General features: G+C 46.9%; 3 protein-coding genes across 3 annotated transcripts; 1 reads left to right on the top strand and 2 right to left on the bottom strand.

Moving 5' to 3' along the window:
* The first annotated feature begins 4,581 nt into the window (after window positions 1–4,581).
* Window positions 4,582–9,628, top strand: klhl43 (kelch-like family member 43). The gene is made up of 5 exons (XM_083680186.1): window positions 4,582–5,091; window positions 5,653–5,999; window positions 7,027–7,326; window positions 7,691–7,866; window positions 8,129–9,628. The coding sequence occupies exons 1-5, from the start codon at window positions 4,671–4,673 to the stop codon at window positions 8,904–8,906; spliced, it is 2,022 nt and encodes a 673-aa protein (XP_083536312.1). The 5' UTR covers window positions 4,582–4,670; the 3' UTR covers window positions 8,907–9,628.
* Window positions 9,629–12,507: 2,879 nt separating this feature from the next.
* rpl11 (ribosomal protein L11) lies at window positions 12,508–16,214 on the bottom strand. Its single transcript, XM_083681238.1, has 6 exons — window positions 16,160–16,214; window positions 14,969–15,119; window positions 14,526–14,632; window positions 13,846–13,977; window positions 13,007–13,117; window positions 12,508–12,590 (listed from the first exon to the last, which is right to left on the bottom strand). Exons 1-6 carry the CDS (start codon window positions 16,163–16,165, stop codon window positions 12,561–12,563), a joined length of 537 nt encoding a protein of 178 aa, XP_083537364.1. The 5' UTR covers window positions 16,166–16,214; the 3' UTR covers window positions 12,508–12,560.
* Window positions 16,215–18,260: 2,046 nt separating this feature from the next.
* On the bottom strand, window positions 18,261–23,576 carry LOC310811893 (cyclic GMP-AMP synthase). Its single transcript, XM_083680233.1, has 7 exons — window positions 23,444–23,576; window positions 22,457–22,720; window positions 21,690–21,913; window positions 20,484–20,712; window positions 19,634–19,918; window positions 19,418–19,517; window positions 18,261–19,077 (listed from the first exon to the last, which is right to left on the bottom strand). The coding sequence occupies exons 1-7, from the start codon at window positions 23,463–23,465 to the stop codon at window positions 18,531–18,533; spliced, it is 1,671 nt and encodes a 556-aa protein (XP_083536359.1). The 5' UTR covers window positions 23,466–23,576; the 3' UTR covers window positions 18,261–18,530.
* Window positions 23,577–23,582: the final 6 nt, after the last annotated feature.

Here is a 23,582-nt window from a genome sequence, read left to right as displayed (position 1 = left end):
CAAATTGACTGTGTTTTTTTAACATGTTTGCATGCCAGCTCTGAGTCATATTAAGTCAATTTGATGTGAAAGAGTCATGACGCGTCTATAAGATGTCATATGGTAGGCTAAGCTTAGGAGAATATTGCACTCTTGAACTTCATAACTTTATAAAAAAAATAATTTGGAATAATTATAGATAAAAGCATGCAAACATTGGTATGAAATAAATCCACTAACAGACATGTTTTCAGACATGGGACAAAACAGTTGGATAAAGACCATTCACTCTCTGCTCACTAGACTATGTGAAATCTTTAACCTGCCAACTTCTTACACTGCATTACAAGCCAGACCAGTACCTTGGGCATCTGGTTACAGATAAACACACATTTTAACCATTCCTTATTTAAATCCCCCAAAGTCATATCAACTGTGAATACAATGTGTGAGTAGCAGTCACTATTGGGATGCATGCCAGTGATACTGGGGGGTAACTCAGTGATACTGGGGGGTAACTCAGTGGTACTGGGGGGTAACTCAGTCCAGCCCCAGCTTCATAGTCACACAATGTTGGTCAGCGTCTATAAATAATCTCTGGAGATAGGCAAAGGAATCTGACTCTTGGGAGGTGAGAGATGCGATGGGAGGTGGGAGGCACAATGGTATTGTGTACAGTACAGACTATTGGGGAGGTGGATGGTATTGTATACAGTACAGACTATTGGGGAGGTGGATGGTATTGTGTACAGTACAGACTATTGGGGAGGTGGATGGTATTGTGTACAGTACAGACTATTGGGGAGGTGGATGGTATTGTGTACAGTACAGACTATTGGGGAGGTGGATGGTAATGTATACAGTACAGACTATTGGGGAGGTGGATGGTATTGTGTACAGTACAGACTATTGGGGAGGTGGATGGTAATGTGTACAGTACAGACTATTGGGGAGGTGGATGGTATTGTGTACAGTTCAGACTATTGGGGAGGTGGATGGTATTGTGTACAGTACAGCTCCTGCATGCCAGGGTCATGCCAGGGTCGTGAGAGTGCCAGGCTTTGAAGTGTTGGATCAACACTGGTAAACAACATCTGTTATGACCTTTGTTCCTGGATCCAGGTTTGTTTTGTTACCTACTGTACTCTCTCTCTTACACACACACACACACACACACACACACACACACACACACACACACATTTAATCTGTTTAAAAAAATAGATTTTGGGGAAGTTCATTTCTTCATTTCAGATTGCTTGCCTTTCCCTCCAACTGCCTCATTATTTTCGATAATGTCATATTTTTTGTACAGACGCTACGGCACACTCCAGTGCTTGAGAACTACACCACCGTGTGCAACCACAGTGTCTACACCACAGTGCACAAAGAGTTCTGACCATAACTTGTGCATAGCAACATCAACAAACCAACATTTGTACTCATATTAGATTCTCTTTCTAGCCCTCCCTCTCTCTCATTCTCTCTTCCTCCTGGTGAACTTGGTGTTTTAAAATAGCCGAGTATGTCCCCTGGCCTCCACATGGAGACGGGGGACAGCAGCTGTTGTTGGTGACATATGAGAGCTGACGCGGGGGGCTGCCGACATAGGGAGGGTCTGAGCCACATAGGAGGATGTCGCAATACGTCTGAAAATGTCCGTGACCAGCTATGCCCATCGCTGACCACGCTGGTCAGCACCAGAGATGAGAGCTAATGAAAAGCCGGGGGAAATGTCTGACCCAGATCGTCAACAGCCAATGCAGGAGAAAGGAGATGAGGAAACATCCTTAAGAATCTCTGAAACACAAACAACTCCAAATTGAAGTGGAGACTTCTTGTAAGCATCTAATGACCCTGAAACATGCAATACTTCTTCAATACAGACATCCATTCTTCTTCTGCTGGTGAGCAATCACCCAGAACACCAACATGATCCATTTCTGAACAGTGTTTTTCAAGCAAGTATGCTAAATGACTCCTTTCCTAAGGTAAAGGAACAAATGATTCAAAACCTAGACCACTCCTATTCCAGTCTGGTACAAAGGCCTCAAGACAGGCCATGGTAATATGGCTAACATTGCAGCATGGTAATTCCATCCAATGATTATAACCTTTGCATAGCACAATCATCATGTGGAACCAAGGTTGTTGAGAAAATCACAGCTGTTGTTGGGCACTCCTTGGCAACAACAATAGCACACCACACCTCCTCCATGCAACACTAGCACCACCCAGCACTATCAGATGTGTTCATGTTAACTTATTCTACATTGCGGAGATGCAAGATCCACTGTGATTGGTCAAGGCTGTCTGGTGACCCACACATCCACTGGTTCTGTCATCAGCAGCCTGGACATGAGTAGCTGATCTAGGTGAATCTCAGCCACAGGTGGTGGAAAGCACCTGAGCTGATCAATATCTGATAAATACTCAATTATCTCACTTGGTTTGTTTGAGAGTGAAATTACGCATTTCCCTCAACCAAAGTAACTCTTAGTTAAAGGAATCATATTGAATTGTGAATTCTTACACATTTTTACACAAAAAATGTAAATTCAAATGCTTCTTACCTTGTGATTCAGTATTTCTTCCACAGCTTATGATACAGTAAACAATAACCAGTAGCTAAACAGAAGAGGCACCGTGAGACTGTTTGCACAGTGTAGAACACTCAAGGGTGATCACTCTGTGATTGTGATGTCACAATGAATATTCAAATGAGGTCTTTCCAGAATTCCATGTTTACCACCACCGATTAATGGTAACAAAGGACTGGGCAGTTTCTCTGTACCTGTTGATATAATCACAGAGACAATCATGGTTCATCTTTTCATTTGAGATCTTTTCTATGGCCTCTGAATCTGAATACGCTGGCTGAAGTTACAGTCACTGAATAGATTGTATTTTCCCTACCTATCCCGTTGCTATGGTGAATGGGTGGATTGTTTTGGTTGTATGAGGGCTAAGACCGATATTGATACTAGTATGATGGAAGGAAGACCACAGCTTGTGCTGCAGTGTTTGTTTACAAACTGATAAGAGCCTTAATGAAAGTGATTCAAGAGTAAACAGATCTGTGAGTACGGCGAGGGGCAAGTATGGAGCATGGAGGGGGTTCAGAGAGGGGAGGGGATGGTGAGATGGAGGGGGTCCAGAGAGGGGAGGGCATGGTCAGACAGAGGGGTAATCTAAGCAGGGGGGCTCAGCTATGCGCTCTATGCCCTCAGCATATTTATAGATGGTGACTTGAGTACGCATATGTGTGGGAGTGACTGTATCATGGCTGTTTTGAGCAAGTGAGATCTGTGTATCATTTCACCTCTAGTCTGCACAGTATGTGTTGCTAAGTTTGTTATAATTGAGACAATTTGGTTTGACACAACATTATGCTTTCTTATGACCAATTATTACAATTTATTAAAACTGTGAAAGGAATGTTGACACTCTATGTCTACAAATGTGCTTCTATACTTCGTAGTGCAGTGATTTATGATGTGTACAAGAGAGGTTTGCTAATTAAAGCATTGCCCAACACAGAGTGCCTCAACTAAAAAAAAACACCCCTCGTGTATCTAAACTTTGATAATGGAGTTGCTTACAGCCCATTTCAAGCATGAATACAATTCCCAGATGTAATCCATTGCAATCTACTCTGCTGCGTATGTGGATGAATACAGTGTTGGGGAGTAGTTCTACTACATGTAGTCCAACTATTGTTTAACTACATTTTGCAGTAGCTTGGTGGTAGCTAAAATAAATCTTATTGTTATTAGCGTTTTCAGTAGTCAATTACTTTGTTGCCATTTACGTTGTAGTGAGCTACTGTCACAAAAAAGATTTAACCCTACTATTTCTTCCCTCACTGCTTCCCATCTCCCTCCTTTGCTCCTCCTTTTTCTCTCCCAGGGATTTCAGAACATTCAGTCATTCGTCTTCTGTCAAAGGACTGGTCATCTGTCAGAAACTGATTGTCATGTGTTTCACAATGTCGCTTCGATGTAGTTTGACAAACTGTATTTCTCTTAAGGGTAGCTTTAGTGCAGTTCAACTTCTTCCCTTGTAAAGTAATTGGTTATTTAGTTAAATACATTTTCAGAGTACCTTTCCCAACACTGAGTGAACACAAGCTCATAAACTATAACCTGACCCTGACAAACCACTTCTGGAGTCCCCCAGACACCCGTACCTGTCAATCACACACCACTCTTTTAGGTCTGTATGAGAGAATGATATGCAGAGGAGGTTTCTAGTGTCTCTGCATGTTCATGTTTCTCTGTGGTTGTGATACTTAGCGTTTGTTCTCCTCTTTGTTTCAGGTGCTCTCTGCTGTCGCACTGAAACTGATCCACCCAACCCCCCAACCCCTCGACACAACCTTCTACCTGTCCCCCAACCCCCCGACACAACCTTCTACCTGTCCGTCCGCCTGTCCATCTGTCAATCAGTGTTTCAGTGAGAGAGGCAGTGTGTCTGTCAGTGTGTCTGTCAGTGAAAGAAGTCCATCTTCTCTGTCTTATCTTGGTGTCAGGATAGAGTGAGTTTTGTCAGTTGGTTAGTCAGCAAGTGGTCAGTTGATCAGTCAGACCGTTATTCAGCAAGTGGGTCAGTGTCCTTGTCTCTTCGTTAGGTTGATAGTAACCGGTGATTAAGAACCCACTGTCAGAGTAACCCTTTGGGTAACCAGCACCATGGCCCCCAAAAAGAAGGCCTCCCGTCAGAAGAAGAATGACCCCACCCAGGTGGAGGTGATGAGTGGAGGGGTGGTGGTGGTGGAGGGATTGAAGAAAATTGAGGAGGTGGGCGCACTGGACATCGCCCAGCTCAACCACTTCAACGGCCTCCCCCTGCCTCCCCCAGTCATCAAGCCCGGGGAGAAGGGTCTGGGTCTGGGCTGTGAGCTGACTCGCCCCCTACACGGCAACGCCCTTCTGGAGGAGCTGAGCCGCATGCGTCAGGAGAGGTTCCTCACGGACTTGGAGCTGGCCTGTAAGACCAAGGCCTTCGACGTGCACAAGCTGGTCATCTCGTCCGTCAGCCAGTACTTCAGGGAGATCCTGGCCAAGGATCCTGGGATGAAACGCCTGGAGCTGCCCTCCCTCTCCCCCTTGGGTAGGTCTCCCTCTCCCCCCTGGGTAGGTCTCTCTCTCCCCCCTGGGTAGATCTCCCTCTCCCCCCTAGGTAGGTCTTTCTCTCCCCCCTGGGTAGGTCTCCCTCTCCCCCCTGGGTAGGTCTCCCTCTCCCCCCTGGGTAGGTCTCTCTCTCCCCCCTGGGTAGGTCTCCCTCTCCCCCCTGGGTAGGTCTCTCTCTCCCACCTGGGTAGGTCTCTCTCTCCCACCTGGGTAGGGCTCCCTCTCATCCCTGGGCTGGTCTCAAACTAGCCCCTCCCCTCCAGGGATCTGAACCATTAGGGGGAAACACCTAACTAAACATAGATCTGGATATTGAACCTTCTCCAACTCCCACTCTGCTCATCCAGTTATATTTAGCCCATGGACCCTTTCACCTGACAATTTTCAGGGCAATTCTATATATATATAGCAATGAACCCTCAGACACCTGACTTATGGACTGACAAATACCATCCATGGGATGATTCAATGTTATGTGCAAATATTCCGACCTAGTCAAAGGGTGCCGGCAGGGGTGTTAACACCTGTCACCTGTCCTCAGGCCTGGCCAATGTCATCACCTTCGCCTACCTGGGCCGCGTCCACATGTCCCTCTACACCATCGGCTGCACCGTCTCCGCCGCCGCCACCCTGCAGATCCCGCAGCTGCTGAAGATGTGCATGGACTTCCTGTTGGCCGAGCTGAACCTGCAGACGTGCATCTACGTGTGGAACATCGCCGCCGCCTACGGCCTGTTGCCCGTGCGCGACACCGCCCGCCGCTACGTCCTGGAGAACTTTGTCCAGTTCACCGACACGGCCCTCTTCAACCAGCTGACCCTGGAACAGATCACAGCCTTCCTGCTGGAAGACGATCTCCTGCTGCCCTCCGAGGTCACCGCCTTCCAGGTCAGTGTTCAACCCTACCGATCTGACCCGACTGACCCTACCTGGGCTTGGTAACTGATCTGACCCGATTGTACCTGGCCTTGGTAACTGATTTGGGACTAGCTCTCTCTGCCCCCTACCCCCAGACACAGCTCTCTCCACCCCAAGACACAGCTTTCTCTCTACCCCCAGACACAGCTCTCTCCACCCCAAGACACAGCTCTATCTACCCCCAGACACAGCTATCTACCCCCAGACACAGCTCTCTCTACCCCCAGACACAGCTCTTTCTCTAGCCCCCAGACACTGCTATCTACCCCCAGACACAGCTCTCTCCACCCCCAGACACAGCTCTCTCTACCCCCCAGACACAGCTCTTTCTCTACCCCCCAGACACAGCTCTCTCTACCCCCCATACACAGCTCTTTCTCTACTCGCCAGACACAGCCCTGTTTACCCCCCAGACACAGCTCTCTCCACCCCCAGACACAGCTCTCTCCACCCCCAGACACAGCTCTCTCCACCCCCAGACACAACTCTCTCCACCCCCAGACACAGCTCTCTCCACCCCCAGACACAGCTCTTTCTCCACCCCCCAGACACAGCTCTTTCTCTACCCCCCAGACACAGCTCTCTCCACCCCCAGACACAGCTCTCTCCACCCCCAGACACAACTCTCTCCACCCCCAGACACAGCTCTCTCCACCCCCAGACACAGCTCTTTCTCCACCCCCCAGACACAGCTCTTTCTCTACCCCCCAGACACAGCTCTCTCCACCCCCCAGACCCATTTCTCTCTACACTCTACCCCCAGACACAGTCAAACTTACTGTAGAACAGAACTTGGACCAGCTGTTTAGGATATAAGTAACTCAGATACATGAACCCTACCATTCATTCTGATTTTAATAGAAACCCTCAATATAACACACGGTTATAAATACACAATACCGTAGATACACATAGCGAGGAGGTGGAGCTAGAGAGAGAGTGACATTTATAAACTGAGTCTAAGTCTAAGTATAGCTGTGGCTTCATTCAACCACAGGTGGCCATGAAGTGGCTGGACTTCGACCCCCAGCGTCACGTCCACGGAGCGGAGCTGCTGTCCCACGTGCGCTTCGAGACCATCCCCGCCAGCGAGCTGGTGAGCGAGATCCAACCGGTGGCTCGCATGATGATGGACCCTCAGTGTCACCGCCTGCTGGTGGACGCCATGAACTACCATCTGCTGCCCTACCAGCAGAACAGCCTGCAGTCGCGCCGCACGCAGGTGCGCGGAGGACAGTCCACCCTGTTGACCATCGGAGGGCGCCCTTCTGTCACGGAGCGCACCCTGAGCCGCGAGGTGAGTGTCGGGGTCAGGTAGGGCTGGCCGAGGAGGTAGAGGGTTTTGATTGGGTCAACAGAGACACACTCATTATACTGGAACAGGGAGGTTTAAGTGTGCATAGAGGTTCACAAAATATCAGGGTTTAATGGCAGCACGAATCAGTAAACAGTAGACAACAAGTTGTAGACATTTTTAAATACTTTTTTGAAAGTTTTCACTATGACCCAAAGTTGTGAATTATACTAGTACTCAGATTCAGAATCAGATTTATTATTGTCCATCAAATTGTCATTAATACAGAAAATTGTCTGGCAAAGTTCTCAGTTCCTTAGAAACAGCACAGACAGGTGAGTTGTTGACTGTTGGGACCCCCTCCCAGGTGATGTGGAGAGACCCCAGAGAGGGCGTGGCCTCCTGGCGCCACCTGTCCCAGCTCCCGGCCAAGAGCTTCAACCAGTGTGTGGCGGTGATGGACGGCTTCCTGTACGTGGCCGGGGGGGAGGACCAGAACGACGCCCGTAACCAGGCCAAGCACGCCGTCAGCACCCTCAGCAGGTACAGGACAACACGCTGTTTATGTCTTCTATACACAGGAATGGTTTCAAACACGTGTGACACTCACAAGTAGGGCAAGCCATTGCCCAGTCCTGCAATAAGGAAGAAAACAAAAAAGCAAATTGATAATGGGAGTGGAATACTCGGAAACAGGACATATTTTCAGAATGAACAACAAATAAAAAAAGTTTCCCATTTGCTTTTATTGTAGACAAAGCTTGGTTTATAATATGTCTTTCCCATCTGTGCGTTGTCTCTTCAGGTACGACCCTCGCTTCAACACCTGGCTGCACCTCGCCAGCATGCGCCAGCGCCGCACGCACTTCAGCCTGGTGGCTACCGGGGGGCGCCTGTTTGCCGTCGGCGGCCGTAACATGGAGGGCCTGCTGGCTACCACCGAGAGCTACCTGCCCTCCTCCAACACCTGGCAGCTCCGCGCACCTCTGGAGGTGCCCCGCTGCTGCCATGGCGCCGCCGCCCTGCCCTCCGGGGACATCCTGGTGACCGGCGGCTACATCAACTGCGCCTACTCGCGCTCCGTGGCGTGCTACAACATCGAGACGGACACCTGGAGCGAGAAGGCCAGCCTGGAGACGCCCCGCGGCTGGCACTGCTCCTCCGCCCTGGGAGGGAAGGTGTACGTGGTGGGAGGCAGCCAGCTGGGGCCGAGTGGCGAGCGCGTGGACGTGCTGTCCGTGGAGGTGTTCTCCTCAGAGGGTGGCGAGTGGAGCCGGGCGGCCCCCCTGCCTCTGGGCGTGAGCACGGCCGGCCTGGCGCCCCTCGGGGAGCAGCTGTTCCTGCTGGGAGGCTGGAACGAGGCGGAGAAGCGCTACAAGGCGGCGGTCCAGAAGTACGACCCGGCGACAGACAGCTGGTCCACAGGGGAGGACCTGCCCGAGCCCACGGTGGGTGTGTCCTGCTGCGCTCTGACCCTCCCGCCCCGCCAGACCCCCCGCAGGCAGCTACACCGCAACACCCCCGCCAGCGAGGCTCAGCCAGCGAGAGAGAGCAGCGTGGCCCCCCAGCCCACCACCGCCTAGGAGAGAGGTAGAGAGAGAGAAGGAAAGAGTGAGAGAGAATTAAAGGGAGGAGAAAAGGATGGGAGAACAAGAGGTGGGGGAGAGAAAGGAAGGGAGAGCTGTAGAAAGAGGGGTGAAGGAAAGGAGGATCAGGAACAACAGCAAGACGAGAGGGATATGAACTCCTGTTATGTCATGATAGAGGTTCAAGGGTCAAGGGTCAGCTGTGATTGATGAATGTGAACAATTACTGCTTGCAGTATGTGAACAAAATGTATTGCAGTTACTGAGGTATGAGAACTGTGATATGAATATGTGACAGTATGTGTGTATTTGTGTGTGAGGTGTGTGTTTCGTGTGCAAGGGAGCGTGTGTACTTTTGATTGAATGATAGGTGTGTCTGGGTGTTAGAAATTGAGCCATACGGTCTTTTGGCAAATTGCAATAAGATTCTGCCACAAGCTTTAAACATACAATAAAACTCTGCATATATATATCTATTTATATCCTATGTATAACCTGAGTTGTATTTGTCAGAAGTAGTTTAGCTCAATAATAACAAAAGCGGAAAATTGTAATGATATTTAAACATGTTTTTTTTTTTAAGCGCAATGAAGTATGAGAGTTGCAAACAAAACAACATCACCATTTTGTCCACTGACCAACACAAATAGAGGATGTGAGCAGGATCAAAGCCAGGACTCAGAGTCCCATAAATGATTTGTGTAAGGCTCAAAACCTTCAGTGATAGTCACTGTTTATTTTCCCCAAAGGAACAGCTTTTGTGGCGTCAGACACACAGGAAATAATAATAAGCACATACAGTATAAGCACATAAAGAAAACACACACATACACACACAGGCTTCATTACATTACGAAATACACATAGATAACTATGTATTTGTATGTACATCAACCCACGCCAACATAGTGCACAGGCCTGAATGTTAACGCTGCCCTTCTCATTAAACAGCCTTATAGAGGCTGGCACAATACCAGTGAGTCCTCTCGCTGTCCTCACGGGTGGGGAACGCATCCTGAGGCCTGATGGGAACAGCTTTATCTGATTTGTGTTTCATACATTCTCCAGGATTAGGTCACGTGTTGGACCTGAGTCAGAGGTTTGTGTTCCTGCTCACTGTGTTTGTGTTGGACTACGTCAGTGTCCTCCTCAGCCTTCTCCTTCCTGATGAATCTGAGGAATCAGTGAAACTCCCATTGGTGGGAAAACCTACCAGGGAAACATTAGGGGTTGAGTCAGGGGCATTGTGAACTCAACCCCAACATAATTGAATGATAATGAGGCTAATTTGGTTTATTTGATTGGATAAATCCCCCTATATTTGTCTCTTATGGAGAGGTGGGCGGTGGGTGACACACGGATATAGTGTGTTGGTGACTGTCTCCAGAGGTGGTGTTGTAACCCTGGGGTTTCACTGAATAAAGCCAATCTGATCAAATGGTGGTAGACTTCTTTCAGTACACTTAAAATATACTCATCACAAATAATACTCATCACAGCATATACACACATCTGTTGTCACACTTTCTAGGGAAACATTACTGTGCCACCAGGGGAGGCTAGTGGAGGTAGAAATCGGAGGATGGGCTCATTGTTTGATACCATTCCTTATTCCATTCCATGCATTACAATGAGCCCATCCTCCGATTTCTGCCTCCACTGTGTACATTTATTTCAGAAAAGTACACTCAAATCAAGTGACATAACTGGGGTCTGCAAAGCAAGGACCTGTTACCAACTTGCCCCAGACACCTCTGAAAGGCATTCAAAAGGGAGGAAATATGAATATACTGATATATACACTATATACTACCTTTGGGTCGTTGTTTTTCGTGCAAGCTTCCACCCACAACACATAACGGCTAAAGCCTTCTATTGCAATACCATATGGTTTCAGTTCATCGTATGAGTCCATATGCCATTGCGCGTTGGGTCATGCTGCCGTCTCCGGCGTCGTGCGCGCCTCAGCTCCACACCTTGAGGATCGATCAACTAGATCATCTGTCGTAGTGTCTTGCGTTGCTACAAAACCTCTCTGAATTGCAAGATGCAAGGATGTGTAACTTTGAATTTGTCCATTACTGTTTTGTCCATTTCACTTCGCTCAAAGGACAGTTCCTCCTCCCGTGTGGTTGCGCACAACCTCCTAATAAAAAAGTCCTAATATTTATAACGCTAAAAGAGCAAAGATTTCCTTATTACTAAAGCCAATTCTGAAGTATAGTTTCACCAGGTCATCTGACTCAGGCATGTCAACGGTGGCCCACAGCAACAGGGAGGCATGCAACGAACAAATCCTCTACTTTAATCTTGAAATGTAACTGCGACTTTATCCTTGATGTAATGCTTTTTACATACATAAAAAATAAATATGATTGAGTGCTTACAAATACTATCCTGGCGAAGTTTTAGTCTAAAATAAGCTCCGCTGCCTTCACACGGTAGCACCAAATACAGGCTGGTATAAAGATTGCGGGGGAAATATTTCGTGGAATTGTATAGGCTACTTTGATATGAGGGACAGGGAAACATCGTTAAACTTACAAAAATAATTTTCCGGTATAGCCTATGCATTTAGTCAAATTAATGATTGACGGGGTTTATGCAGTAGGCCTATTCCATACCAGCCAAAACCCCAAATGAGTCGCAATGAGGTTAGTCAACAGGTGTAGGCGCATTCATATCTAAATAATGTTAATTTTGTGACGTTTTTGTACAATTTTCTATAGGCCTAAGTGACAGGTAGAGTTCGAACCGAGGTCTGATTGAATACCCATCTCTTCACGCTACATATTAACAATCCCTCCCAAAGACCTCTTCACCCCCACTACCCCCTGTACTAACCCTAACCCTAGAGACCTCTTCACCCCCACCACCCTCCTGTACTAACCCTAACCCTAGAGACCTCTTCACCCCCACTACCCTCCTGTACAAGTTTTTCTCCTGTTTAAAAAAAATGGAAAAAATAAATAAAAAATCTTCTATCATTGTGACTGCCAATGGCCACTGGTGTGAGCATTGATTACTTTATCTTATGATGACTGATGGACAGATGATTCACTTACTTTAACAAATGTATATTCTCTAAGTCGCTTTGGATAAAGGTGTCTGCTAAATGCCATAAATGTAAATGTAGGTCTCCCACATGGAAAACCCACGCATCCACCATAAGGCCAACAGGACATCGAAGTCCGAGGGTGACACTTAAGTTAACATCTCAGGCAGGGCTACCTCATCACAAGAGCATGAGTTGAAACCACCTCCGCTACACTTTCAATGTCATCGAAACAAACAGATCCAACAATTTACTGTTAGGAAGACAGGATGGTGTTACTGAACTTTATTCCTCCATATAGTTCACATGGATGTAGCCTCATATACATACTCAAACAACCTGATTGAATAATATTCATGAAACCTATACCAGTGGTCCAGAGGAATGAGGTGCAAAACACACCATTCCACAATCAGAAGGCTAAGCAAAGTCTTACTTAAAATAAAAAAAGTGCAGCACCTACTCCCAACCAATCCAGAGAGGTTTCAGTTGACTAATCATGGCATAGAGACTCACATCACAAATAACCACAGAACAAATATGGGCATTTTTTAATTTTATTAGTTTGTTATAAACAAGAGCAACGCAGTGGTCCTTTACTTCCCTGGGAGGATGATACCATCGTACTGCAGGAAGAAAAACAACAGTTAGCTCAAAGTGCTCAGAGGGTTCTCCTCACATTTAACATATTTAACATAATTAAGCACATGGTACATTATTTTCAGCCAATTCCTCTGGAAAGAACAGCCAATGCCTTAGGGTCAGCTGTACATTTTCTACCAATAGCATTAGAGGAACGATTCACAACCAATAACAAGCCTGAGCCTGTTCAGAAGGTTGGAATATTCCAGAACATTCTGATAGAACTGTGCCATGTAGAACAGGCAGTAGTGTCCCATGTGGACAAGGTAGTCATGTCTGCTCCAGAACCACACATTCTACCTGCAACATTCTGAACATCCCTGAGTTCGGTTTCTCCCCCCGAATACCCCCCCCCAGGTGTATCTCTTTCTCCTCCCCCCCCCCCCCCACCGGGACTCACCTTCTGCTGGAACCAGCGCATGGCCTCCTCTTTGCGGATGCGGTGCCTGAAACCGATGCGGCCTGTTTTCTGCTTCTTGTCGGCGATGCTGAATCCAGGTCTGCCCAGGACCTGAGAATGACAGGGGAGAGAAGTGTGTTAGGAGGGCAGCTTAACTCACTAACTGCCAGAGTTCTGGAAAACTCATCACCTAGAGTGCCAAGTGTTTTGTGGTATTTACTTAGAAACAATACTTTGGCTACAAAATGAAGCATCATTTTGAATTAAAATCATCCATGGCACTCTAGAAAGTTGACAATTTGGGTGACTATTCACCCGGCACTTAATGAGTTAGGAGGGCAGGAAGGTTAAAGCAGGATGTTATCCTGTAATCCAGTGGATTTGTTGGTTTTATTATTCAATCGTAGACACCATCCCAAACTTTTTAAAACCACCCCTGAGTCAAGATCTCACTTTGAATGTCCTCAGTCCTGTCCAAATTGCCCATTTGACTCAATGGCTACAACTCCAAGATTCCTCTCTCCCTCCCATGCAAGGTCCTTCCGTTGAACAGCGCTAGAACTAACACATACTCTCTGGGAATCATTGGCATAGTAGAGCAGGGTCGGAGTGCAAAAACTGAGGCATTTTAACGTGGTATTATTTCTAAAAAAACTAATGCATCGCCTTTCGATAGCTATGATGCAGCTGCACGCAAAATGATGATATTTGAGACGGTACGCATTACAGACTGACCAGAAATGCACATGAAAATGGATTTCGGGTAAACTTCCCCTTTAAGAGTCAGGGAAACACGACTGCATCAACACAGGTAGGTCAGACCATTCAGCACCACTCACCACGTAGAAGTCCAGTCCATAGATACCGATGCTGGGGTCGTACTTGATTCCCAGATCAATGTGTTCCTGGATGCCAAAGCCGAAGTTCCCGGTGTCGGAGAAGTTGTTCTTCCTCAACTCGTACTCACGCACCTTGGTAGGGGAATTAATTTACATTATTTTTACTGTGCCAATTAGCAGGCATGAGCTGTGGAATAAAAAAAAAAGAAAATCCATACAGAACCACAACATTTCTTTTTCAATACAATGGCCAGTGTTCAACAATACTTTGGTCAAATCTGCGTAACAGTTTAAATTAGGGTTACATTGGTTACATTTCTCCCCATGTCTCTTCAAAAAATGGTAGGTTCTATAATGCATCACTGGTTCAGGGCTGTTATAGCATTCATGTTTAAGAAGCACCAAGCATCAGCAAGTGTTCCTATGCAGATTGTTCCTGAAGTTGATACACTCACTCTGGTGTATTCCTGACTAGTTCTAAATCAGGGGAGGCAGAAATCAGAGAACAGGCTCATTGTAATGCATGGAACGAATGAGGAATGGTATCAAACCCGTTCCCTATTCCGTTCCAAGCATTACAATGAGCCTGTCCTCTGATTTCTACCCCCACCAGCCTCCACTGACACCAATCATTCCATAATGAGTCCACTCGGCCTAGAAGAGCATCAGGTCACGCTCACCTTGAGTCCCTTCTCCAGGATCTCCTCTGCCTTGGCTCCACGGACGGTACAATGGACAGCAATCTTTTCATTTCTGCGAATACCGAAGGATCGCACAGTGTAGCGGGCTAAGAGGGGGAAACAAGCAAGACCAGATGGCATGAGTCCCATGTCCATCCTCAATACATGCCAGTGGACATTAACATACAGAGCAAATCACACTGAGCAGACTAATGATCATTAAGTGCCAGAACAGCAGCCACTGAATGTGTAAACAGTGGTTAAGACTAGGAACCTTGACACTGTCCTAACCAGGAAAAACTCAAGACATGGAGACAGAATATGGCTCAAAGTTTCCCCTGGCCAGGTTAGGTTAGGTCAGGACTAAATCAGGGCCCTAGTAATGCACACAAGTGACAACAAAGTTGATCAACGATCCACCAGACAAATGCTTAAGAACTCACCCTTGGAGAACACAGGTGTCTGGCCTGTCAGCTGCTCCAGCACCTTGGCTGCACGGGTCAGTCTGTCACCACTCTCACCAACGCAGATGTTCAGGCAGAGCTTGCGGATGCGAAGCTCTCTCATGGGGTTCTCCTTTTTCTCACCCTGGTCCTGAGGAAGCAATGTCAGAGATGTAAGACCGCCCAGTCAGGATCAAACCGAAAGCCATTTCATCAACGATGTGACACCACTAGCCATACAGGGTCACCCTAATACAGGGGTGCCCATACTTTTTTTTGTCTCTTCACCCCAAATCGACATCAAGAATTTCCTGTGACCACAACAACTTAATTGACACAGACATGTATTATAACCACCTAAAATATGCTCTAATTGGTTGGATTAGAACCCAAAACACTGCAATACAGGCTACAGGTGCAATACACTGACATTGCCTTCATATGAAATACGTGTTTCTTATTTATTAAATCAGAGGTTAGTTTGACTTCCTCAGGGTGGACCCCTATTTGAAATCATGGAAAAAGTGACTACGTTTGGGAACTGCTGCCCTAATACCTGCAGCCACAATCCATACCGCAATGTAACTGCCTGGCTTTATGTCTGCATGACACTTCCAATCGTCACTAGCATTAAAACAATACTTCTTGGTAATTGACGGAGTAATGACAGCAAACTAAAATGCCACGATATGCCGTATTCCCCCCAAAAAAACACGTGTCAAGGCGTTATCTTTCAGAAAACCAGCCGCTGTCTGCTCCAGCACACGGACATGCCTGTGCATATCCCGGCCACTGCTGCTACGGTTTGGTAGCTAGCTAAGTGATCAATGTTCATGGCGGTGCATACAAGTCTTTTGAGTTTTATACGACTTTTTGCACTGCTCTGATGCTCATGGCAGTTCTGTATCTATCGCGGCAAAGAAGTTAGAAGGTACTAACAAGAGCAATAAACTAAAAGGCTGAGAAACGTCACAACTGCGGGAGTCAGGGTGCTAGCCTCGATCAATGTCTCAATATATCAGTGCCAGATCATATTTGGTGAATAATACAACAATGTATTAATACTGTACATTGTCACAATCATGACTGGGTAGAAAAACACAGACTTATTCGTCGTATCGCACTGATGATTTTGGATTTAAATGGTTAAGCACTAGCTCTCGCCATCTTATAAGCGAATGCTTTACTCACCGCCATGTTTGATCACTTGAAGAGGACGAAACACATCCGGCGCAGCCTATTTATAGGCCAGTGTTCGTAAAAGTGGGTCCGAAACACAGCCATGAATTTGAAGAAAAGTTCCATTTACGCACAAACCAGTGATGTAGGTATTGACATTTCAACGAATATGCACACATGCATCATATCCGCCTCTTAAAGGGGGAATCTCGGATTTGCATACCCATTTTTGGATTTAAATGAATGAATATGAATGATATAGCTATTGTTTCTTGAAGAATATAACTAATAAATGACTCACGACCTTAATTCAACTGTCTTACCCCATCAGAACCCACAATATAAGCTTATTTTACTCGATTCTTTGCAGGGGTTAAATTGGGATTCAGGAGGTGGGGGAGCCAAACAAATTATAATTCTGCAACAGACGTGCGTGCAGGTGTCAGCTTTTTTTTTTTTTTTTTTTTTTACTGAGATCTATCTAGTGGTCTGGAGCAATTTAGCTAAATCTACTTCACTTTTGTGACAAATAAACCTTCTTTGCATTGAGGATATACTGAGCTATTCGGCTATTCATACTGCAGCTTCAGGGTCAAACAATCATCACAGTTTGAACATTTCATCTTTGATACAGTACATGCTGCACATGATCCACCCCAATGTAAGCTGTTTATGTAAGGTAGATGATTATATTAATAAAAATGTAAACATTGTTGAAGTTAAGTTTCTAAACTATCCTCAATGCTGAAGAGACATACTTTTACCTTTGAAAACTTACTTACTTTTACCTCTGTCAACCTCCTCCTCTTACTGCCTCCGGCTCCACTCTCCCATCTTCCTCCTCCATGGTCCTCTGTGGCTCAGTTGGTAGAGTATGGCGCTAAACAACACATAGTTTGACCTTTTACGTTGGCTGCAACAGCCTGTGCGTTCATGCGTGGAGGGTAGACCCTGGACACAGAATGAGCGAGCACAGGCCGACAAGAAAAAGAGAAGTGTAGAGTAACAAGTCAAGCGACAACGACGTGTCAGGCTACTGGTAATAATACTGTAACGAACGGCGGGGTAGAGCAGCTTGCCTTAAGCGGGTATCGAACTCGCAACCTTCCGCTTACAAACCGGCCGCGCTAGCCACAACACCAAGAGAGTTAACTCACTTGGCGGAGCTGCTAACGGGCCTTACACAGGGTCGTTACACTATCCCCTCCGTTCGGGAGAGCGTGCCCTCACGCTTCACTATACAAGTCTCTCACGTGGACACGCCTCTCAGATGGCCTCACGGGCACCATCCCACTTCTGACACCAATGTAACGAACGGCGGGGTAGAGTAGCTTGCCTTAAGCGGGTATCGAACTCGCAACCTTCCGCTTCCAAACCGGCCGCGCTAGCCACAACACCAAGAGAGTTAACTCACTTGGCGGAGCTGCTAACGGGCCTTACACAGGGTCGTTACAATACTGTATGTGCCATTTAGCTGACGCTTTTATCCAAAGTGACTCACATTGCAGTATATATGGTCCCAGCAGGAATCAAACCCACAACCTAAGCGTTGTTACCGCCATGCTCTACCAACTGAGCCACAGAGGACCACGTCCATTTAAAGAGATGAGGTATTCTGAGTTTTTTTTAATTTTTTTTTTAAGTTTTGTTTATTCAGCTATTCGAAAATTATCTGCATTTGTAATTTGGTGTAAATATGTTTTGTATCCATGAAATAAAGGCAGATTGATCAGAAACAAGATCGACAGGCCCATTCAGAATTTTGGGAAAGAAGGTTCAATCTTGAAGTCAAACAAGTCCACTGAGCTAAATGACATTGTGCACATCATAAACGGCTACTAATGAAGTTCTCACTTATCAGCCAAAATGTTAGTAAAAATGTTGCCAGCTATAGAAATGCGATTGAGGCTAACTTAACCCAGCCTAGACGGATGTTGGACAATGTGGAAACCTTTGCTTGTCACCTTTACATTTATCCGTCTCGTGCACACACACACACACACACACACGCATGCACGCACACACACACACACATTTATGTAATAAGGCACAAGCTGAGGGGTGTTTATTTACTGTGACTTTATTCACGATAAAGCACAGACTCAAATGCCTTGTTGCTTTGAAACAACAGTTACAAAACAAAATGTAGAATTGTGACATGAAAACAATGCTTTAAGCATTCATTTCATTCAGATATATTCTGGTGGTTTCTCAGAAATATAAGTACATTGTGAAGTACATTAGCGTAGTGACCAAAGGCAGAAAAAAGCTTAATTGAATTGTATTCACCGGAGAAACCAAATATGATAAATAGTCAAAGTATTGAGAATATTTGCTTTAAGAACACAAATGAGAGTAGAAGTCTCTTTAGCTACTGTACAAGCTACAGGAAGTAAACAACAAAAGGGATCAAAAACACAACCATGATTGTCAGCATTGTAAGATTGTCAACAGAACCAAAGAAGTTGGCCATAGGAGCTCGGGAGGGCAAGGCCTGGGGATTAGGGGGAGGCAGGGCCTGGGGGCTGGGGGAAGACAGGGCCTGGGGGGGGCTGGTGGTCTGTATTGCCATTGGTGGGGCAAGAGCCGGGGGCATCAGCAGAGGTAGTCTCTGCTTCCTCTGCTCCTCCAGAGCCTTAGTCAGGAACACCAGGGCTTTGCGTGGGAAGGCCGGTGGGGCAAAGAGGTTGCAGGAGGGGACAAAGAAGTGGGGGAGCAGGTTGCTCCGGGCGTGGCCCTCCAGAGCCCCCAGCAGGTACATGAAGCAGTCGGGCAGCTGGCGGGGCAGCCACAGAGAGTCCTGACCTCGCACGGAGAGGGTGTGCAGGAAGGCAGTCTTCCCGTGGTAGGAGCACAGAGCATCCAGCTCCTGAGGGAAACGCTGCTTCAGCCCCTCGATCAGACACTTGAGGAGCTTCAAGCACTGCTTACTGTTGGGTAGGAAGAAAAGGAAAGAATTTGTTCATAAAACAGATTTCTTTCTTAACTCACTAACTGTCAAAGAATTCTGGAACACTCTCCACCTAGAGTGCTGAGTGTTTTATGTGGTATTTACCTAGCAACAACACTTTGATTGGCTACAAAAAGAAGCGTCTTCATTTATGCATCTTTGGTGAATAAAGTCACCCTTAGCACTTTAGAATGTTGACAGTTTGGCCAACTATATTCACCCTCTGCACTAAACAAGTAAAAAAACAGGGTATTTATTATTTTGTCGAAGCCTGATTGAGTTCAAGGTGCTATAATGGCAGTTGAAGTTTGAAATCTGACCGGCAGCATTTGGTGGCTGCGCTCTCACAGCATGTCTTCTTGTTCCCGTGAAACTTGATGATTTCCTTTTCAATGTGTGAGAAGGAGATCCTCCAGCTCTCTGCACAGGAGGCCAAACACAGCGAGGGACAAGTTATCATGTAACACCAACATTATCAGTCATTATCACACAACCACTGTATCACAACTGCCACATAAGTATGTATGTTGCTCAACCTTTAGCTGCTTCACTGAGGTTACGTCCTGCAGGTTTCTTAGGCACAAAGTAGCAGGTTTGGCTGATGAATTTGTGTCGGGCCTTCTTCCCCAGCCAGTTATCCACATTGAGGCCTGAGCGGGCGGCCATAGGCCAGGCCTGGGCGGGGGGTACCTCCAGGGCTGGCACCAAGTCCAATGACAGCAGCTCCTCCGTCCGGTTATTCACCTCCAACAAGGCCAGGGTCACCGCAGGAGAGTTGGGGCGCTTCCGGTTGACGACCCAGCGCCAGCCGTTGCCTGGGACTGGTGGTGAAGACCAGGCAGAACATACAGACAGACAGGTTACGGGTCACATTCAGACAGTGAGACGGGTCACATTCAGACAGTGAGACGGGTCACATTCAGAGAGTGAGACGGGTCACATTCAGACAGTGAGACGAGTCACATTCAGAGAGTGAGACGGGTCACATTCAGAGAGTGAGACGGGTCACATTCAGACAGTGAGACGGGTCACCTGCAGACAGTGAGACGTGTCACATGCAGACAAACAGCAGGTCCATTATATACTGTACATGGAGAAGCGGACCAATTCACTTTTGGCCAGTCACTGACAGTCTAAGTTATACAAATAAATCATCAAAATATGACGTCCATTGACAGTTGGTAGCGATGTGAAACAAATGCGATAATTTTGATAATAATGACTCCATTAGGTGCAGGGGAGGCTGGTAGAGGTAGAAATCGGAGAACAGGCTCATTGTAATAAATGGAATGGAATGAGGAATGGTATCAAACACGCGTCGACTTCTACCTCCATTAGCCTCCCCTGATGAGGTGGTGCTAACAGAAACTGGACCAGTGACCAGACCTTTGTAGGTGCTGATGAACTTGCGGACCAGACGGTGCATCTCACTCAGGATCTTGCTGGCTGAGATTGTGAGCCCATCGTCCAATAGGAAAGCTCGTATGCTGCTGCGGGTCGGCCGGGACAGGGCGATTTGGTAGAACAAGCCGTGGTATTGGTCCAGCTCAGTCCAGCTGAGCCGAGAAGGAGACTGGAGTTTTATCATTATGTCAAACTCATTCGGGTTGTGTATCTGTCAGCACAAACAAAGTAGACCCAACACTTTTAACTGTGTTAAATAAAAAATGATATAAAAAAAACATGCCTACTACACCAGATGATCATGAACCTTGATTTAAATGTAATGTAGTTCAGAAGTAGGTCTGTAGGTCTTTACCCAAGTCTGTGGAACTGTCCCTAAAATTACAATCATGTCATGTTGGGTTGACTGCAGTGGAGGCTGGTGGAGGTAGAAATGTCTACCTCCATCAGCCTCCCCTGGTTGATTGATAACTAGGTTGTGAATGACTGATAGCCCCAGCATCTAGTTGTTTGCGTATCATAACTGTCCCATATCTATTTAGTTAGAAGATGTGGACTCAATAGGTCAATAATAAACCTTTTACACACTAACACACCCACTACAATGACTGCCTGCATGTCTGGAACACTTCCCTCCCCTGCCCTCCGCCTGCCCTGTCCTGCCCTGTCCTTCCTGCCCTGCCTTGTTCTTCCTGCCCTGTCCTGTCCTGTCTGCCCTGCCTGCTCTGTCCTGCGCTGTCCTGTCCTGCCCTGACCTGTCCTGCCCCCCGCCTGCTCCGCCCTCCCCTGTCCTGTCCTGCCCCCCCCCCCCCCCCCCCCCCAACCCTGCCTGCCCTCCCCTGCCCCCCACCTGCCCTGTCCTATCCTGCCTTGTCCTGTCCTGCCCCCTGCCTGTCCTGCCCCCCGCCTGTCCTGCCCCCCACCTGTCCTGCCCTGCCCTGCCCTGCCCTGTCCTATCCTGCCTTGTCCTGTCCTGCCCCCCGCCTGTCCTGCCCTGCCCTGTCCTGTCCTGTCCTGCCCTGCCCTCCCCTGTGCCCTGCCCTGCCCTGCCCTGCCCTGCCCTGTCCTGCCCTGCCCTGCCCTGCCCTGCCGTGCCCTCCCCTACCCCATCCTGCCCTCCCCCCTCTCATGTCACACAAACACTTCCAACAGCTTGCTAATGCCTTAAAACAAGAACCAACACAACACCTTCACCATCTCGTAGTAGCTGCCACTGCTGAGCACCGCAGCTGACTGGAAGTAGGGCTGCTCATCACTGTTCTTGAGGAAGTTCAGAAGGTTGTCACGGAGGTGGTTCACTATTTCTACTGCCCACTGCCGGTCTTTCTGGCGGATCTTGAGGTCCTGGGACCGGAGGCGGATCCACTGGGCCAGTTCTGGGGGGATGGGGGGTTCTGCAGAGGGCTCCTGGACTGTGGGGTTCAATACAAGCTGAATTTTCCCTAATTTTTTAACTGAACAAACAGTGAACACAGAATTGACACGATTTCCAAGCATGAATAGCATAATTTTCCCCTCCTAAACAAAAACATAAGAAATCCACACAAATGAACTCCATCTCCTTTATATGTGTCTCTTAAATGAACAAACTCATTGAAAAGGACGACATTTTCTCCCCAACACACATTTGTAATGACACTGCTATTCATTTTACTGATTAATTTTAGATTATATTGTGTAAATTGTGCGTTATTGTTTGTAATATAGGCTAATGTAATGTATTCTAATTTAATGTAATGTATTGTTTGTAGTAGGCTAATGTAATGCAATGTCATTTCAGTGTAATTTTAATGTAAGCAGGGCTCCCCTGAAAAAGAGACCTTGGTCTCAATGAGAGACCCCTGTATACTGTAAATAAAGGTTTAATAATACAGTTTGAACTATTTTCTAAGTCACAAAATAACTATTTACACATTGAACAATGCTGTTGACTGAACAGAGCCCTGTGCTATTACCTGTCTGCTGTGTTCTCTGCCTTAGGGCTGGAGCCATGACGTCTCCCTCCAGCCCCTGCCATGCCCCAGCATGACCTTTCTCTCTGGGGCTCCCTCCATCTCCATCCTCTGCCTCTCTGCCCAGGCTGGGGTGTAGGTCAGGGGGGGAGAAGGGGGTCCTGGTGAGGGGTCTTGGAGCTCCAGTGGGGGTCAATGGAGCAGAGTTCTGACTCTCTGATGATCCTGATCTTCTTTGGCGTGTGATTTTGCTCATCTTTGGTTCTCCTGTGATACAGAACACACAACACACGCGCGCACACACACACACACACACACACACACACACACACACACACACACACACACACACACACACACACACACACACACACACACACACACACACACACACACACACACACTAAAAATACATAACGCAGAGATACTGCAGCTCCAATAACCTCTGTTCCGTTTATATGGGACACAAACAATCTCAAAGCCACGTTTACTTTATCACAAGCACATACAAATTACTTATAAACTGCGGTTTCATTGCCATGGAGACATTTAACAATACAGTTGAGTAAACATAAATGTTTTAAAGATGTGCTGACAGCATCATCCCAGGCCATGTTAGAACTGCAGAGGCAGAAGAGATAGATAGATAGATAGATAGATAGATAGATAGATAGGTACTTTATTGATCCCCGAGGGGAAATTAAGGCATTACAGCAGCTGACAGCACAAACAACCACATCCTCATCCTCCTATTGACCACCTCCTCCACAGTGTCCAGGGTGACACAGAGGACAGAACCTTTCCTAATGAGCTTGTTCAGCCTCTTGGTGTCACCTTCCTTGATGCTGCCCCCCCAGCAGAGGGTGATGATTATCATAGAAGACGGTGGTGATTATCATACAATATTCTGATTGTTTATGACTCATTACCTTTTCACAATTTATTTATAAAACAAACATGCTGATACTGCTATTGAGAGGCCAGACTTACCTGCTATTGTAGTCTTTGTCATAAATGGTAGCTTGGTTGGACACACACACACACAGACTGAAATGTCAAGATGTTCTTACTGTTCCTCTGTGCCACCCAACCTCTGGTTCCTGCAACTGTCCCTCCTTCACTTTCTATT

This window comes from Argentina silus, assembly GCF_951799395.1.
Source record: "Argentina silus genome assembly, chromosome: 11".
Classification (NCBI taxonomy): Eukaryota; Metazoa; Chordata; class Actinopteri; order Argentiniformes; family Argentinidae; genus Argentina; species Argentina silus.
Note: the sequence above shows the minus strand (reverse complement) of the source record. Positions and strands in the feature narration are given on the sequence as shown.

Bases quoted from the DNA above. Each gene is read 5' to 3' on its own strand.
- klhl43 (XM_083680186.1), top strand. From the start codon at position 4,671: ATGGCCCCCAAAAAGAAGGCCTCCCGTCAGAAGAAGAATGACCCCACC. The intron at 6,000-7,026 runs GTCAGTGTTCAA...ATTCAACCACAG, and splicing joins CCGAGGTCACCGCCTTCCAG to GTGGCCATGAAGTGGCTGGA. The intron at 7,327-7,690 runs GTGAGTGTCGGG...ACCCCCTCCCAG, and splicing joins AGCGCACCCTGAGCCGCGAG to GTGATGTGGAGAGACCCCAG.
- rpl11 (XM_083681238.1), bottom strand. The intron at 13,978-14,525 runs GTGAGCGTGACC...TCCCCTACCAAG, and splicing joins TCCTGGAGAAGGGACTCAAG to GTGCGTGAGTACGAGTTGAG. The intron at 12,591-13,006 runs GTGAGTCCCGGT...TTCTTCCTGCAG, and splicing joins TGCGCTGGTTCCAGCAGAAG to TACGATGGTATCATCCTCCC.
- LOC310811893 (XM_083680233.1), bottom strand. From the start codon at position 23,465: ATGACAAAGACTACAATAGCAG. The intron at 22,721-23,443 runs GTAAGTCTGGCC...TCTGTATCACAG, and splicing joins GACAAAGACTACAATAGCAG to GAGAACCAAAGATGAGCAAA. The intron at 21,914-22,456 runs GTAATAGCACAG...TGAACCCCACAG, and splicing joins GCAGAGAACACAGCAGACAG to TCCAGGAGCCCTCTGCAGAA.